Source organism: Chrysoperla carnea, chromosome 1 (assembly GCF_905475395.1).
Source record: "Chrysoperla carnea chromosome 1, inChrCarn1.1, whole genome shotgun sequence".
Taxonomy (NCBI): Eukaryota; Metazoa; Arthropoda; class Insecta; order Neuroptera; family Chrysopidae; genus Chrysoperla; species Chrysoperla carnea.
Window position 1 is genome coordinate 41,834,971 of NC_058337.1, and position 16,130 is coordinate 41,851,100.

The 16,130-nt window shown below is 29.7% G+C and overlaps 1 protein-coding gene and 1 non-coding gene across 2 annotated transcripts; one reads left to right on the top strand and one right to left on the bottom strand.

Annotated features, from left to right (window-relative positions):
• Window positions 1-57: 57 nt before the first annotated feature.
• Window positions 58-11,778, bottom strand: LOC123304949 (protein EFR3 homolog cmp44E). Its single transcript, XM_044886507.1, has 8 exons — window positions 11,694-11,778; window positions 10,011-10,366; window positions 9,192-9,749; window positions 6,479-7,095; window positions 5,131-5,330; window positions 4,026-4,327; window positions 2,665-2,943; window positions 58-2,436 (listed from the first exon to the last, which is right to left on the bottom strand). Exons 1-8 carry the CDS (start codon window positions 11,776-11,778, stop codon window positions 2,068-2,070), a joined length of 2,766 nt encoding a protein of 921 aa, XP_044742442.1. The 3' UTR covers window positions 58-2,067.
• Window positions 11,779-13,732: 1,954 nt separating this feature from the next.
• On the top strand, window positions 13,733-13,894 carry LOC123291141. The gene has a single exon (XR_006534933.1). It is a non-coding gene; the product is annotated as a U1 spliceosomal RNA (small nuclear RNA).
• The last annotated feature ends 2,236 nt before the right edge of the window (window positions 13,895-16,130 follow it).

Genomic DNA, 16,130 nt, shown 5'->3' on the forward strand with positions numbered 1-16,130 from the left:
TTATCGTTAAAAATTTCATTTGTCATTATTCGAGTTAAAGAATAAATTTAAGTGCGCTCTATTAAAAAATTCCAAGCATTCCTTTAACTTTGGCTTTTGAAAGGTTCTCGGTTTTTTATCAGAATTGTTTTACGATCATTCCATATAATTTTTTGGATAAAAGCAATTAGAATGAGAATGATCTTGGAACAATTCTGAACATATTTCATTCATAAAAAGCCGGAGGTCTTTCTATAATTAGTTAAAGGATCGTGATGTTATGAGTATCGTATGTTATAACCATTATAGATTTTTTATTTTTGAAGCACCTGCAAACTTTTGTTTCTTAATTAAATAATTTGTTTGCGACTAGTAAGTTTTTATTTTAGTGCATTCTTACTTTAGTTGGCACAATATAATGTGTAAGATACTATCAGACCTAGGAAGTTAAAATTTAAGAAAGTCTGTTATTAAATTTATGTAGAATGAATTGCAAACCTAATACTCTTACATAAAAGTTAACTACAAATATGTGGTCATTAGATACTCAAGGTACCTGTACTTGTAACTAGTTTAAAGGAAATATATACCATCACTTTCAAAGTTTAGCAGAATTTGCTCTATGCCACTGCAACTGGCTACAGAACGTAGATTAAAAAGTATGATCAATCTACACAGAGATAAGACACTTTAATTAGATATAATCTACATCTAAACAATCTAACTACTTGTTTACACTTTATCAAGATTGTTATCTAAATAAAATCGAAACTAAAAGCTAACAATGTTCTATAAAGACTAAAAATATTGTTTTAGAAAAATCTCAACACCATAAATTGGATATCGACAATTTTAGGAGATAAAAGTTAATAAATAACCACTTAAATAATAAATAAGGCACCAGTGCTTGCGAAAGGGTTAACTCATCATACAACTAAAACGGGCGTGTGTTTTTCATTAGTTACTATTTAAAATGAAATGCCATTCTCAGTGAAATAGAAAGATTAATTATATTTTAGCGACCCATGTCTATAATTATTTCAACAGGTTTTTGTAATACATTTCTCGAAAGAAAAATATTGTTTGTGTGCGCGAATATCCTCGAATTGTTTCGATAGGACGACATTGTTGTGCGTACTGTTAAAATTTATATCAAATTGTAAAAGCAATTCAACATTAAAGGGTCACTAATTTTTTGCAATCAATTATATTCACGAACCAACAAGAGGTATTATTAAATCTTGAAGAAAAATTATTTCATTATTAAAAATTACTTATTAAAATTCCCGTTTTGTTTAGTAGTGAATAAGTCTCTAACAGCAATATAAAATCGTAAAGATAGCTAGATATTGAAATTCCTTGTTCAAATTATTACTAAATGTGACTAAGTCAAGATATTATTTCGATCACATACACCATTTTTTGAAATAATTCGATTAGACAATTATAATTATTTGCTACGAACATAGTAAAATTCCCTGACTTTTCTTTTTTTCAAGGAATTTCCTGACATTTCTCAGATTTTTCTAGTACAATTTGAATTTCCTTTCATGGCTTTCCAGTAATGTGACGATGATTTAGAACCATAAGATAAAATTTTCTATTTGTGAGTAGATTCATTATCCAAAACATAACAAAATTTACTGTCTAGAAATAGTGAGATTCTAAACAATTCCTATTGATGTAGTTATCTACAATTGAACAAAAATGTTTTAATAAAAACATTCCATAACATCAAATTAAAATAAGGGCTCAATAATTTTGGCATCAAATTGATATGAACGAAGGATATTGGGTATGTTTCATTGTTTCATTAAATGATAATTTAATAAATGTTTCATTTATATGTTCTTTCCAAAGTACGTTATCATTGCACACAGATGTTTTAACTAATAAAAAAATATACATTCTTTGAAAATTCTACCTTAAGTCTAATAATGTACATGGTTCAGAAAAATCTTCATAGTAAAACTTTAGGAATGCTCTGGATTACTCTAATTAGAAAAAGATTACTCTAACTAGACTTTACTCTTAAGTGTACAGGTATCCTGATATTTTATAACTATTTGATGTTATATAAGATTAAATTTAATAAACAAACAATTCAGGAAAATATTCTTCATAAATAGGTACACGTTCTGATTTATCTGTTGTGTTAAATGGACCGGCATTATTACCAGTATTATCAAAACTGTTGTTTGCACTACTAATTAATACCGATGGATTTGTTGTATTTTGTATTGTGGGCTGTTGTATCGATGTAAATATATCATTTAATATATTATGTAAATTATCATGTTTTGGTTGGGTATGTTTCATTATTTCATTAAATGTTAATTTATTAAATGTTTCATTTATATGTTGACGTCGATCTGCTTCCAATTGTTTTGTTATCTCTGGTGGTTCTGCTAATACTTTTTTCATTGCTTCTATTGTTAATTCTTCTTCGGGTGTTTTCTATTTAAAAATAAAAAAATAAAATTATTAAATTGATTATTAATAAAATTTATGAAACATTGGCTAATTTGACATCAAAATCAAATAAATAAATTTGTTACAATTTTTTTATTACGATTTTGAGAACAACAATTTCTTAAAGACCTGACATTTCCCTGGCATTATATTTTGTTAACTTGGTTCGGTTTTCTCACCGATTTTTAGAATGTGAGCACTACATGTACTTACTCTAGATATAATTGGTGATGATGATACACTATCAGCTCCATCTTGACCTCCATGTACATTTGGTAGATTAGGATTGGTACTGGAAGTGTATTGCGATGAACTGCCTGTACTACCACTGACCATGTAGTTACTTGCATGAGTAGCACCACCAACATTTACTTCCACCCATGAATGTCGATGTGCATAATGTGACGCACCATGTCCACTCACATAAGGACAAGGTAATTGTAATACACTGCTATCAACACCATTTGCTCTTAGACATTCTGTTACCATTAACTGAAATAAATAATTTCAAAAATTGAAAAAATATTAGTATCAATCGATATCCAAGAAAATTATAAATCATCTCTCTCCATCTACCAATCAACGTTCAGAACCATGCAATTTTCGAAAGTTCTCTACACCAACTCTAAAAAGATTAATCGTGGCACAAACGCAAAAAATCTTTTTTTAAGCATATAGCACAAAATAATAAAAAGCTAGCAGAAAATTATCTTAGTTGCTAAATCTGAATGGAATCTTTGTGCCAGGTGTGAGTTGGCTAAGAATCATTGATCCATCGAAAATAATAACATATTTTCGAGTTAATCGACTCACCAGTTGCGACAATGCACGCCATTCAACCAAATTTTCTACAAAAATCACATATTTCTTGTCTATAATCGATTGGCATTAAAAAATCGAAGCACTCATTTTCCAAAATAAGCGACTTAGGCAATACATATTGCATAGGTGATTTTTCTATAGAAAATCAATTTGATGTGAAATACTTCAACTTGAGAGTCGAATAATTCGAAAACGTATCATTATTTTTCTTTCGGGAAGTAATAATGTTTATTTAGATACGCATACATTATCTTATAACTTATCAGGCCAGTTGATAGTATTTTAATATTGGCTGCGTTTGGCAGAAAAAAGCACTAGGAAGCGCTTGTAAGCAAAATGGCGATTGTTAAACGGTAAGCGCTGTCAAATAGTAAATAGCTATTTTCCTCTAGGACGCTAAGTTAGCTTTAACCGGGGAACCTAACCTAATTTAAATATATGTTTGTAAATTATTCATATTAAAAATTTACCAATAATGAATAATATATTAAATAATGTACAAATATACTAATTATAGAATTTTACAAACAACTTAAGGAGTATAAAGCTATTATTTAAATAAATGTTTGCAAAATAAATAAACAAAATGGCGGATTGTGTCAGCGCAACTGAAGTTAGCAAACACGTCGTGGCCGAAAACTGTACAGTTTGTTTTTCAGCGCTAGTAAGCGCTCTCAAGCGCTTTTTTCTGCCAAACGCACCCATTGTTCTACCATGATTTTCTGTGAGTTCATTTGTTACATTTTACTTACCTTATCAATCATTAAATGTGGTAACTGTGATGGAGGTAATTGGGCTTGTAATGCTGTTGAGCTACTAACAACACTTCCATTTGAATAATATTCTGGTAGTAGATATGGTGCTTCAACACGACGCTCGTCAATTATTTTATGTAAATATTCTGATAAACCACTAATTGATACTACATGTGGAACAATTAACATAACACTTAAAATTACTGCATTAATTGATGATAATTGTTCAATTGATAGTTGTGTTTGTTGATTTATTAAACACATTGATTGTATACCAAATAATAATTGTAAATAATCGCCTAAAATACAAAAAATAAATACAAATCCAAATTATTTACAGGATTAGAATAAAGAAAATGATCCTCCTTGATCAATACGTCACGATTTTTCATACTGTTGAGTATTGCCGAGAAAGGATTACAGTGAAACGCATATCAGAATTTTAGGTTTAGCCTGGCCACACTTTGGGAACTATAGGATTCAAGATTTTAAACGAAAATTTTCTCTAAATATTCAAGGAACGAAACTATCTGACACAGAAAAACACAGTCAAACTGATCTGATCTGATCTAGTAACGGAATACTCAGATCAATTTCATTATCCAAGCATATCTTTATCCTTTATCTATTTTATCCAAGCATCATTATCACCTGCGTGTATTATAAGTCCGATAACAAATGCATCCAAACTGAATCAGAGAATGGCTACGACAAGCTAACTTTGATTACTCATAATCACAATTTAAATCAGTTCGGTTGAAACTAACTAGAATACAGCTGAGAAGGATAGTGTTTCTTTTAACACAGAAACTTTTAACCTATCCATCCTTAGGGAAAACTCGGCAATCAAGCTTCTACATTGCTTCCGACCTCGAAGGAATCTTGTAATGTCATTTGTTTATAACAGCACCTTCAACTGGAAGATATCTCTGCCTTCAGATGACGGGGTGTTCTCAAGAAGATTGATTCTCTTCTTACAGTTAACATCACCAGTATAGAAACAACTTTATTTAAAAGAAATCTAAACAATGCTTCTGTGTCCAACGCGTAAAAAGCTACGATCACAGTTATGTATAATAATCTAATAATAAATAATAATTACCTAAAGTTTCTTCGCTAATTAATTCTATTAGCAATAATGACAAAGTTGTATATATTGCATCGATATTTTCCACCGTGTTGGTAGGTAACTCAATACAACCATACAGGGTGTCATACAATAATGGTCCATGTTTGTTTATAAATATTAAATCTTGCCGTGATGCTTTGTCATAATTTATATCTAAGTCGTGTACATTTGTACTGCAAAAGAAAAAAATAAATAAACTTGTGATATTTCTATAAGCAATTCTTTAAAATCCGCCAAAATATTTGCATTCTACTTTGTAAAACATTCTACACTTTATGGGAACTGAATTTTGGTTAAACTTTCTGAAATTATAAATTTTGATAGTCCTTAAATAAGTATATTAAGAGTCTCCGCGTTGGATGTTCAATGTTTAAAATAGACAAAAATACACGGGTTAAGAAGCTGCAATATATGATTTGCAATAAATCATACATTTTATTTAAAATATGACTAATTTTCAATTTTCATGTAAATGGTATAGTAAAAATCAAATTAAAATTATTGTAAAATAACAATTAATTAACTTGTTGCATTAGAAATTATGAAAATAAGAGACGAAATTGCATAAATAATATTTTTTAACATAATTATCTACTTATTTAAATTTTATAGAAAATAGTATTAGATTTTCAATGTCGTTACTATGTAACTTTCATGGAATAAAACTCAGGCACGGAGCGAATATTCGACTTGATATTCGCCTTACCATTAAATCGCAAAATTTCAGAAATTTTGACCTTTTAAAACACGAGATAATTCCTTAGTTCTAAATTTTGACAATTTACGTCAAAATTAATATCTCGAAAACAAAACGACGTGGTGCTATTTTTTTGTTTTAAAAACATTCCTTTTAACTATCCTATTTCTTTTTCAATTCTGTCGAGAGAATGTGTAGTTGTGAGGATATTGAGTTTTACATGCTTTGACCCTCAAAATTACGAACTTTGCAGCTGGTTATCTCGCGATCTAAATAATACAAAATTCTGCAATTTCGGGATCTCACAGCTAAATTTATTCTGAATCTGTGAAAAAAAATAGGCCAAGTCTGCCAACAAGTGATTTCATGCTGATAATACCTTATTAGAAAAGTCTTTGAGCTAATAATTCTATTCTTAAAGGTCTGCCCAACAATACTCCAGCCAATGAAATTCATGAAAATAAACAGTTTCATAATTCAGCTTTTTAAGCCTTGGTAGAGTGTTGTTGGTTAGAATAGGTTTTTCAGAACCCATACTTTCAGAAAGTTTGATCGAAAGCTATTACAGAAAAACGCACGGATCCTTTCAAAAAATGTATAATATAAATGAATAATTTTACGTACGTAGGTTTCAATAATTTTTCTAAATTTTGATGTCGATCGATCAATGTATGTAAAATTCTTTGTACCAATATACGCATGTCAGAATCTTGCACCAATGACATACGTAACAATGGTTCTAAGAAAGAAATTGGGAAAGTGGTATTCATATGTATAGTTTGATATTTAGTACCAACTTTTAATAAACTTTTCAATAAAATATTTTGTAATAATGAATCCGCGCATAATGGATCTCTTGGATTATTATTACTTGTATTTGATGAATTATTTGCAATATTACTGCTGGTCGGAATTTGTGGTACTTTTGACATAATAAACATCATAATCTCAATCTTTTGATAATCTGGTAAATGATTTGCAAATTCACCAAGTGCATTTATCAATGCCTCTTGATACATTTTCTCATCTTGTTGTGATTGTACGGATGTTACACTAACACGTAAGTGACTTAATAAAGAGTTGATTATTTCTAATACGGATGGTCCAACACTTTCACTAGCAGCAATCGCAATAATTTTTGATAATACATCAGCAATACTTGTACGAATCTTTGGTGATGATTTACTATTCTCATCCAAATGTGCCATCAATGTTTCGACAACAGCATACGAATATTGTGCCTAAAAAAAATTATTTTGAAAATTTTATTTAAAAATCTGATGGTTAAAAAATTAAACAATGATTTTTGGAAGACGAAGATTTCTTTCTTTAATGTTTTATTTTCTAATATCACTTAGAGTAGATGGATCGTAAGGTTAATGCTTCGTTCGTATGTTTGGAGAAAAATTGAAACAAGTTATTCCTGGTGGGATTTATCAGACCCCACAAGAATGATTCAGCTTTTTATAAATTCTCTTTATTGTCTGTTTGCTTGTTCGGTATAAATATTTTAAAATTATTATACTTTCCGATGAAATAATTGAGATGAAAATTGCGAGATAAGTGTAAATCTGATGATAATTCAATATCAATTCAAAAAATAGAAGTATGGTTGAAGCGTTGTTACGATCCGGTATTTCAAAAATAATACATTAGATGGTTAATCTACACCTTTAAAGTTTATAAATATATGCAGACATAGACAAAGATTTGATAAGGAAACTTTTTTTCTTTACCTATGTTTACTGATAATAATAAACTGACGAGCAAAAAATTCGGTCCCACCTATACTCTTTTAATCTTTAAAGTAATTTTTATTTCATACAATATTCAAAATAATTTTCTTCAGCATGTGAAGTAGAAAGCGTGATTTGGATAATTTTTCTTATTTTGTTTAAATTCGATTTTCAAACCACATGTGTTTTTTTTTATACATAATTACATAATTTAAAAGTAGGATGTTTCGAATATTTTGCTAATAAGTGTATAAATTTATTGATAGCCTTTCAAAAACGATTTTCCTGTAAAATCTACTACTGAATCATCTACAAATGATTATAAAATTAGTAAAAGAATAATCCATACATATCTGAATTATTCAAAGAAACCACCAGTGTATAATTTATGGTTTCATAAATACAAGCGAGAGCTACGATTACAAACATGATTCACACATTTAAATTTAATGAAGAATTTGTTGGACTTTGAATGTTAAAAGGTACAAATTAAGGTTTCATGAAAAAATTCCGAAAAATCAAATTTGATTTACGTATACGTAGAGATGCCCCCGGCGGAGAAAATCAATCTGTCTGCTTTGCTCCGTCATCTCCCACGAAAATTGACCAGAAGTATCCCTAACCTAATAAACTACATCTAAATTAAAAACTATTATATATATAATTTTTTGTTTTTCAGTTTGCAATTTTATTTCTAGTTTAATCAGAAATGAATATAATTTTGGTAATGTCCTTCTCAAAATTTGATAATTGTTCCATTACTGGTTTGCTCTAAATTCCTCAAAGAATTTTAAATTATCATCTTCCTTGCCTATATCTGGAAAACTATTATTCCATTTTTAAAGATATGCTCTTTCTCATTCATGGATAGAAAGCATCTATTTATGATTATAGAGCTAAACTTTGCAATACAATATGTGTAAATGATATAAAGCAAAAATTCCCGATTAAACCAGAAAAATTCAGCAAAAAATTGTGAAGTGTCCTGTCCAAAAACATACAAAAACACAAAATATTTAAACATTTTTATACCAATCTCTGTTTTATTTTTTACCCAATATTTTTATTTTTTAATTTTATACAACTAACGTAAGATCAGAGAGAGAAGCAATACAAAATACAATTTATTTTAAATTCCAGCAATAAAAGCAAATGAAATAATGTTTGAAAAGTGAAGACCCAAAAAATATTTCATGTTACAATTTTTTTTAAATAATAGACTTGAATACACTGACGGAAAATTTTAAACCATTTGCTACAGTAACGCGAACTGTTAATAAGTCGAATTATGTAATTATTTTTTGTTAAATAATCGAATAAAATTTTGCTTAAAAAAGGTTTTATAAAAACGAATTTTTTGAAGTATAGAAGGGAAACCTGTATTTTGTGCGTGGGCCCTTAAAGTATTTAATTAATTTAGTTTCATATCATAATTTTAACAAGAAAATTCAAATTAAATAAAATCAATCCATAAAATTAACTTTAAATGCGTTAGCAACAATATGCATCTTAGCTACAATATTAACATGGTCTATTGTAGTAATACTTAAATACATACTTAATAAATGAACAAAAACAAAAAATGAAACGAAAATACGTACTTGTATAGAGAACATAATTATCCGAAATGTGTGAATCGCAAATTGATTAGGTACCCATAAACCGTGCAACTCAAAATGTTTCAATACAGGACGTAAAACACTCCGTATATGACCAAACGATGCTCGGCCAACTAATTCACGCAAACAACTTTCAGCCAAAGTGGGTGGATCTGATAGGGTATCGTCGTCGTTCATCGGTATACCACCAATAATCATCATGGAATTGCCAGCACTGTTATGTTGTTGTCCGCCATACAAGTCACCAGAATTACTCATCACATCCTTAAAATGATGTGAATGTTGCATATTAAATAACAAAGATGGAACAATCTTATCCATATGCGTTGGTTCCCAAATGTTTTCAACCAGATCATCACTAACTGTTTTACGTACGACAGCTTGTAAACCACGTATACCAGCTAAACGTATTTTATCACGTAATTCGCTTCCTTCACCACCTTCATTGCTATGACACATTGATGAAAATTTACTGATGAAGAAGTCGTATCGACGATGATATGATGGGGTTACCTCTTCTATGTTTGCAAATCTTACAAACTGAAAACAAGAATGCATTCAATATACTCATATTACAGCCACGTTTTAGCCGTAAAACTCATTATTTTTCGAAGTGGAAGTCTCTTTTTTAAAGCGACTGTGCTTATACATTCTTAAAGAACTTTTCAATAAGAAACTTTTTTTTTTGTGTGTGTAAATTTGTAACTTAGATAATTCAATTCACAATAACTACTTTTGGGAATGTTCACGACTATCGAAAAGTTCACCAATTTCAAAATGTATTTTTGGGAGAGTACTTACGGATTGTGTAGCTAAGATTTGTAACTGTGCATCTGGTGATTCTAATAATTTTTGCACCATTTTCAAATAACTTTCAACAAATAAATTTAAGGATTGAGCGTGACAGGCAATTAATAATTGATCAATTGCCTCCATAGCAATAATTACAAAGCCATTCCGGCGTCGGTAAATATCCCTCGAGGCTCTTTGGTACAAATATTCACCAATACGATCTAGTTTTTCTGGTGAACTTAATGAATAAAATGTTAATTTCTCCATATTTGCTTTTACTAGACCTTCTTCTGGTGATACTGGAAATATATTATCGACCAAACGTTTGTAACGTGGTCGTAAAGCATTGCAACATCCACAACAACCTAACATGTTGAAAAATAATTTTATTAAGCACTTAAATTTTACAAAATGTTTTTATTTTTATAAATAGACATTAAATACATATGTCATCGCATCTGTCATTGACAATTCATGATTTTAGAAATATTTTTTACAGATGTCATTAGTGTCGCTTAAATTATAAAGTAGCCGATACACGATAAATTTTGTACCCGTTTGTTGGTCTTGTTCAGTAGAAAACGTGCTGTCTAAAAACTTTTTTATAACCGCGATCATTTGTTACTGAAGAATAAATGTGTACGTTTGATGAAAATGAATCGAAATTCTACATATCAACTCACAGTGAGTACGTATTTTTATGATCAGTACATATACCAGTTGGACCCTTTTAACCTTAAATGAGAAATATCTTGTATAGTTAAATACGTTTAACTAAAGAAAATTGTTTCAAACAAAAATTGCTTGGTTCAAATGGCGACATATGGTTCAAAGAGGAAAATAGGGGGCTATAAGGGCATTGGTTTGTAAAATAGTTACTATAAAACATTCATTGTTCGTTATAAAAAAGCTAACATCTTTTGTTGAAAACTTTTTTCTAATAAATCACAGAATAGTCAGAAATTGCACGTGAAAATTTGTCTACCTGTATATGAAAGTATATATTTTGGCATTCAATTTCTGATATTAGAAAACTAGTTGAGGAAAACTTAAAATTCAAAGATGATCTTTTTAAAAAAACAAATTTTTTTTCTTGGAAATATTTTCTAATCTCCGCAAATTAATATCTTTTACTTTTTGGGGAATTTTCCTATTTTTGCATTGTATTTCTGCCAAATCTATTAGATTTACGACAAAATATTTCAAATAAAAAATGTTTACTTTTGTAAAATTCTAATTTAAAGTGTTCTTCTGTCTCGTTTTACGAACCCAATAACACAAACTACGAATTAAAGGTGACTTTTAAATTACTCTGAATGTCAAGATCAAATTCAAGGCCACTAAAATGTATGTGCTCCCTTGAATCAAAACACTTTAATTATCAATATTTCTCTGTATCCAAGCTATACTCGCTACAAAACATAATTTCCATTAAATATTAAAGATGATCGACTCTGTATATAACAAAAGAGGAGTTTTTTTTAATTGATAAATTTGTTTGGTCAAAAAAAATACAATTCCGTTCACCAAAATCTGAAGATTATTAGCGATCTACATTTATTATAGATGTCAGTGGTATATCAACATAGAAAAGAAAGTGAAGACGGGTCTGTATTTTGTTCCTGTCGATACGATACAACAATTAAGTATGAAAACTGCATTATTTTAAAAGAGATATAAAAATATACTTACATCGAGAATCTGTACATTTTTTAATGATATCATCCAAAACTTCTGGTATTTCTCGAGTTTCAAAACAACACTTTATTAACGCCATTGTTAAATTTTTATTAACAATGTTAGCTTAAATTAAATATTTACATTCATAAATTAAAAAAACAATCTACAATTTACAATTACTTGCCGAATAAGTTAATTAAATTTTTTAAATAACTAACTAATACTTAATAATTATTAGAAACTATTAATTTTATTATTTTTAATTTAGAATATACATTTTATCTATGTTTAGTTAAAACCCCATTTATAATAGTGAAAAGTAAAAATAGCATAAATTGTAAGGATTCTTTCAATAATTCTAGGTAACACTCTATTTAATTAGTGGTTGTCACTAATTCTAGTCTAAGTTAAACAAATTTAATTAAAAAAAATTTTTTTTTTTTGGGATGTTTATGGATCACTATCGTAAAATAAAAATTCGTGTGCGCAATGTAACTTGCTTGTTGATATACTCTAATTATAGACAATATGCGTAGATGTCAATGGGTTTATGGGAATTATAAAAGTATGAAAAAATCTGATGTGAATGCCCCCACAACCCTCTTTATAACCGTATAAAATTTACAATCTCATTTACTAAAAAAAATACAAAAAAAAAAAGGCAAAAAATATGTATCTATAAGTAAATATAAACGATAATCGCGTAAGTGAAATTCGCGGAAATCGGGGTATGTGTTGTATTATTATAGATAGTGTTTATAAGAATACGATTTAAAAATCCTATTTGTTTTCCTTTAATAAAGCAAATAAATTCCAAAAATTATATATCTAAAAATAAATTTTAGAATTATTATTAATATTAAGTCTTAAAAAAGATGAATCGAAGGAGCTATATAAAGGGTTAATGTCGGTATAAATAGATTTTAAAAACAGTTACAAATTAAAATTGAAAATTTCAATTATAGAAATTCTTATTTTTTATATTTTCGCTAATAAGTGTCAAAATCCACTAGATGGCAATCCATTAATAAAACTGAGGGTAACAACAATGCATATGGTAGGCTCATGTGGGGGAGGGGGGGCAAAACCGTTCCCATTGAGAATTTCTCCACATACATTCACAGGGTAGATTTTTGAGCCACTGCAATATTTATCAAACTTTGCTTGTCTTTTTTCGATGAAATCTAGGCCGAGGAAGTCTTAACCTATGGCGAAAACCCATTGTCGTACAGCAATGCAAAACACTCGATATTTGCAATGAAGATGCGTTTCCAAATGTCTATCAAACCATAGCCAGTGGGAATTAAAAAAAAACTTAAACGCGTATAGAATAAGTAATACTTTTATCGTTTTCTTATTACCTACATTTTACGAATTTATGCACATCGAAATATATTGGAGTTTCTCAAGTTCTATTATGGACCCAGTATCTACACGTTCGGTACCGTTATTCTCGGATAGAAGTTATCGGAAATGGTTTATAACTTTAGAAAGGTTTAAAGGTAAAAGTTTAGAAATGGTTAATAAGTTTAGAAATTTCGACTGCAAAGCAGTCATCACGAGTATGAATTAACATGGAATTAACAAATCGCAATTACTTTTATTTTGTATCTAACTACATTTTACCGATATATTCTCTGTTTTGTGTTACTCGTTAGTCGTTGCTAATTTGGTGACGGTCTGCACAGACCGTTAAAAGAAAGTAGATACAAACATTTCGAATTTATATAAGAGAACACTAAATTATAAAATAAATATTCAAAACAAAGATAGCTAAACATATATTGAATAGATATAGACAGTACACATAACATTCAATAAAAAAAGATCGGTATATTAGATTTAAATGTAAGTAGGCTTCAACTGTCCTTGTTTAATAAATGATATGTGTAGGTTTTAATATTGTAATAACTGAGTACACAATCTAAACAGTGATAGCTAGTATTGAAATATTTTCTATCTTTGTTAGAAATTGAATAAAATCATTGCTTCTCTCACAACCAGTATGTAGAAGTTCGTAATATAAATAGTCAAATTTTATTTGAAAAATCATACTTACCTGGCGTAGGGGTTACCGTGATCAACAAGGCGGTTCCCCCAGGGCGAGGCTTTTCCATTGCACTACGGTTAGGCTGACCCTTGCGATTATCCCTAATGTGGATAACTCGGGCGCGTAATTTTTGGTAGTCGGGACTGCGTTCGCGCTATCCCGGTCCTTATCTCAATCAAAAATAATATATGAAATAGCACATATATAATCTCGCGTGTATTGATGTATGCATATGTCGGAAATTTTTTTACTAATATATATTATAGTAATTACTCACAAAATTCAAGTATAATCTATTTAAGATATATATATTATTAATAACATCAGAAAAAATTACAGTTAAATTTTAATTTTTTAATATTTTTCTTCTTATTTAAATCCAGTAATATTAATTAATAAAATTTTCTACCCTAGAGTAAAATTGAGAATTTAAAAAAAATTATATTTTACTCTTAACAACGAGTAACATAATAAGAGTAATTACGATTAGCTAATTTATACACTGATGAGTCGAAATACGTATTTATTATATGTATTACTAGCTGTGAACTACCCGCTTTAATGAGCAACATCCCCACTTTCACCCTTCCCCCATATCCCCCTGCGTAGGGCTTTACAGTTTTGTAATGTATATATTTTAAAATATTAGATTATTTACACCTTCTCGCTCCACCTTTCCGATCACCGAAGGTTAAAAATAGATAAAAACAAGTGAAAACATACAATTGACTGAGTTAATTGTTGAAATCTCATGTATAGACAGTGTTGATGCGCAATCGTTTGTTTTTTTGACGACACGTAAATAACAAAAAATATTCACTTTTAAATAGACACACACACAGCTGATATTCCTATATTAATACATACTATAAAATTTGCACCTATAATTAACGCCCTCGTGGGTAAACAGTGATGTTTACAAAAGTTGTTTATTTTTTTGTAAGGAACATTTTTTACATTTAAACTTTTGTTCTATCTCTAACGGTTTAGAAGATGGGTCCTACGGACCCAAGACCCAATTGACCTATAATGCTCATTTACGAACTTGACCTCACTTTTTACGTCCTGAGTACGCTGTAAAAATTTCAGCTCGATATCTTTTCTCGTTTTTGAGTTATCGTGTCCACAGACGGACGGACGGATGGACAACCGGAAATGGATTAATTAGGTGATTCTATGAACACCTATACCAAAATTTTTTTCGTAACATCAATATTTTTCAGCGTTACAAACTTGGGACGAAACTTAATATACTATGCATATTTCATATATACATGGTATAATAATCTTTGGAGCTGATTGTATATTTGGTCAATATTTGAGCTTGATCGATGCCCAAAACTTACAACTTTTTAAATTTTTGAAGCGCTTCAAATTCCGTAGCGTAGTTTTAAAGATCTAAGCATACATAACGATTAGAGACAGACAGCCGAAAGCGACTTTATTTTATACTATATATTGATGCTTCGCAGGGCCCGATCTAGGGTTGGGCGAGCTGCGCGGGGCGGTAAAAATTTGGGGCGGCAAATTCTTAAAATGTGATATACAGGAATCTCGATGATCGCTATCAATAAAACCAGAAATGTTCCGAAAACTGGGATAAAAAACACCATTTTAATCTATATGTATTTAAGCGAAACTGTACATATAACGTATAATACTTATTATGATTCTATTATTTTTTGGAATTACATCAATGAATCATATAAGATATGATATATTAATTTCTGTCCAAACTTGTAAACAGTGTAACGGTAGGCATTAAAAAAGTTACTAAGTCACATACAATTCAACTATTCAAGTTTTATCTATTTATGCGAAATATATGCAAAGTGGGAAGTGAAAAGTTTTGAGTGGCGTGAATACACTGAAATATAAAGAGGCTGGCACGCTTACTGCCTATAGCGCCCAACGAGTGGTAAGCGAGGACGGTGCAACACGATTCGGGTGGGTATACGTGTTTCTTTCTTACTCTTCTGCTCATGCTCAACTGTCATATATCTGTACAATCATACAACTTTATAGTCAGTCACTTTCAAACCAGATTGTTGTACGAGAAAGACATGTATACCCGCGTCATTTTCTTTCTCTGTCTCCTCGCTCCCAGCAGGCTAGAAAGCGTTCCAGCCTCTCTATATTTCAGTGCGTGAATATGATTTCTATTGAACATAAGGTTTGCGATGCTATAAATTTATCGGAAATTTATTTATACGAGTAGTTACGAGTAATATTCTCAGAAAAAATGTTTTGTTAAGCTAATTTTAAGAATGACTGATTTATTTTGTACCTTAACATAAATTTATATGTTGTTGTTGTAATAACATCCCATCTTTGGAATAAAAAGTTCATGACTTATATAAGTGTAAGGGGTGGCAAATATTATTTTTGCCCCGAGCGGC

Bases quoted from the DNA above. Each gene is read 5' to 3' on its own strand.
- LOC123304949 (XM_044886507.1), bottom strand. From the start codon at position 11,778: ATGGCGTTAATAAAGTGTTGTTTTGAAACTCGAGAAATACCAGAAGTT. The intron at 10,367-11,693 runs GTAAGTATATTT...TCAACATGTTAG, and splicing joins AAAATGTACAGATTCTCGAT to GTTGTTGTGGATGTTGCAAT. The intron at 7,096-9,191 runs GTACGTATTTTC...AATTTTTTTTAG, and splicing joins TAATTATGTTCTCTATACAA to GCACAATATTCGTATGCTGT.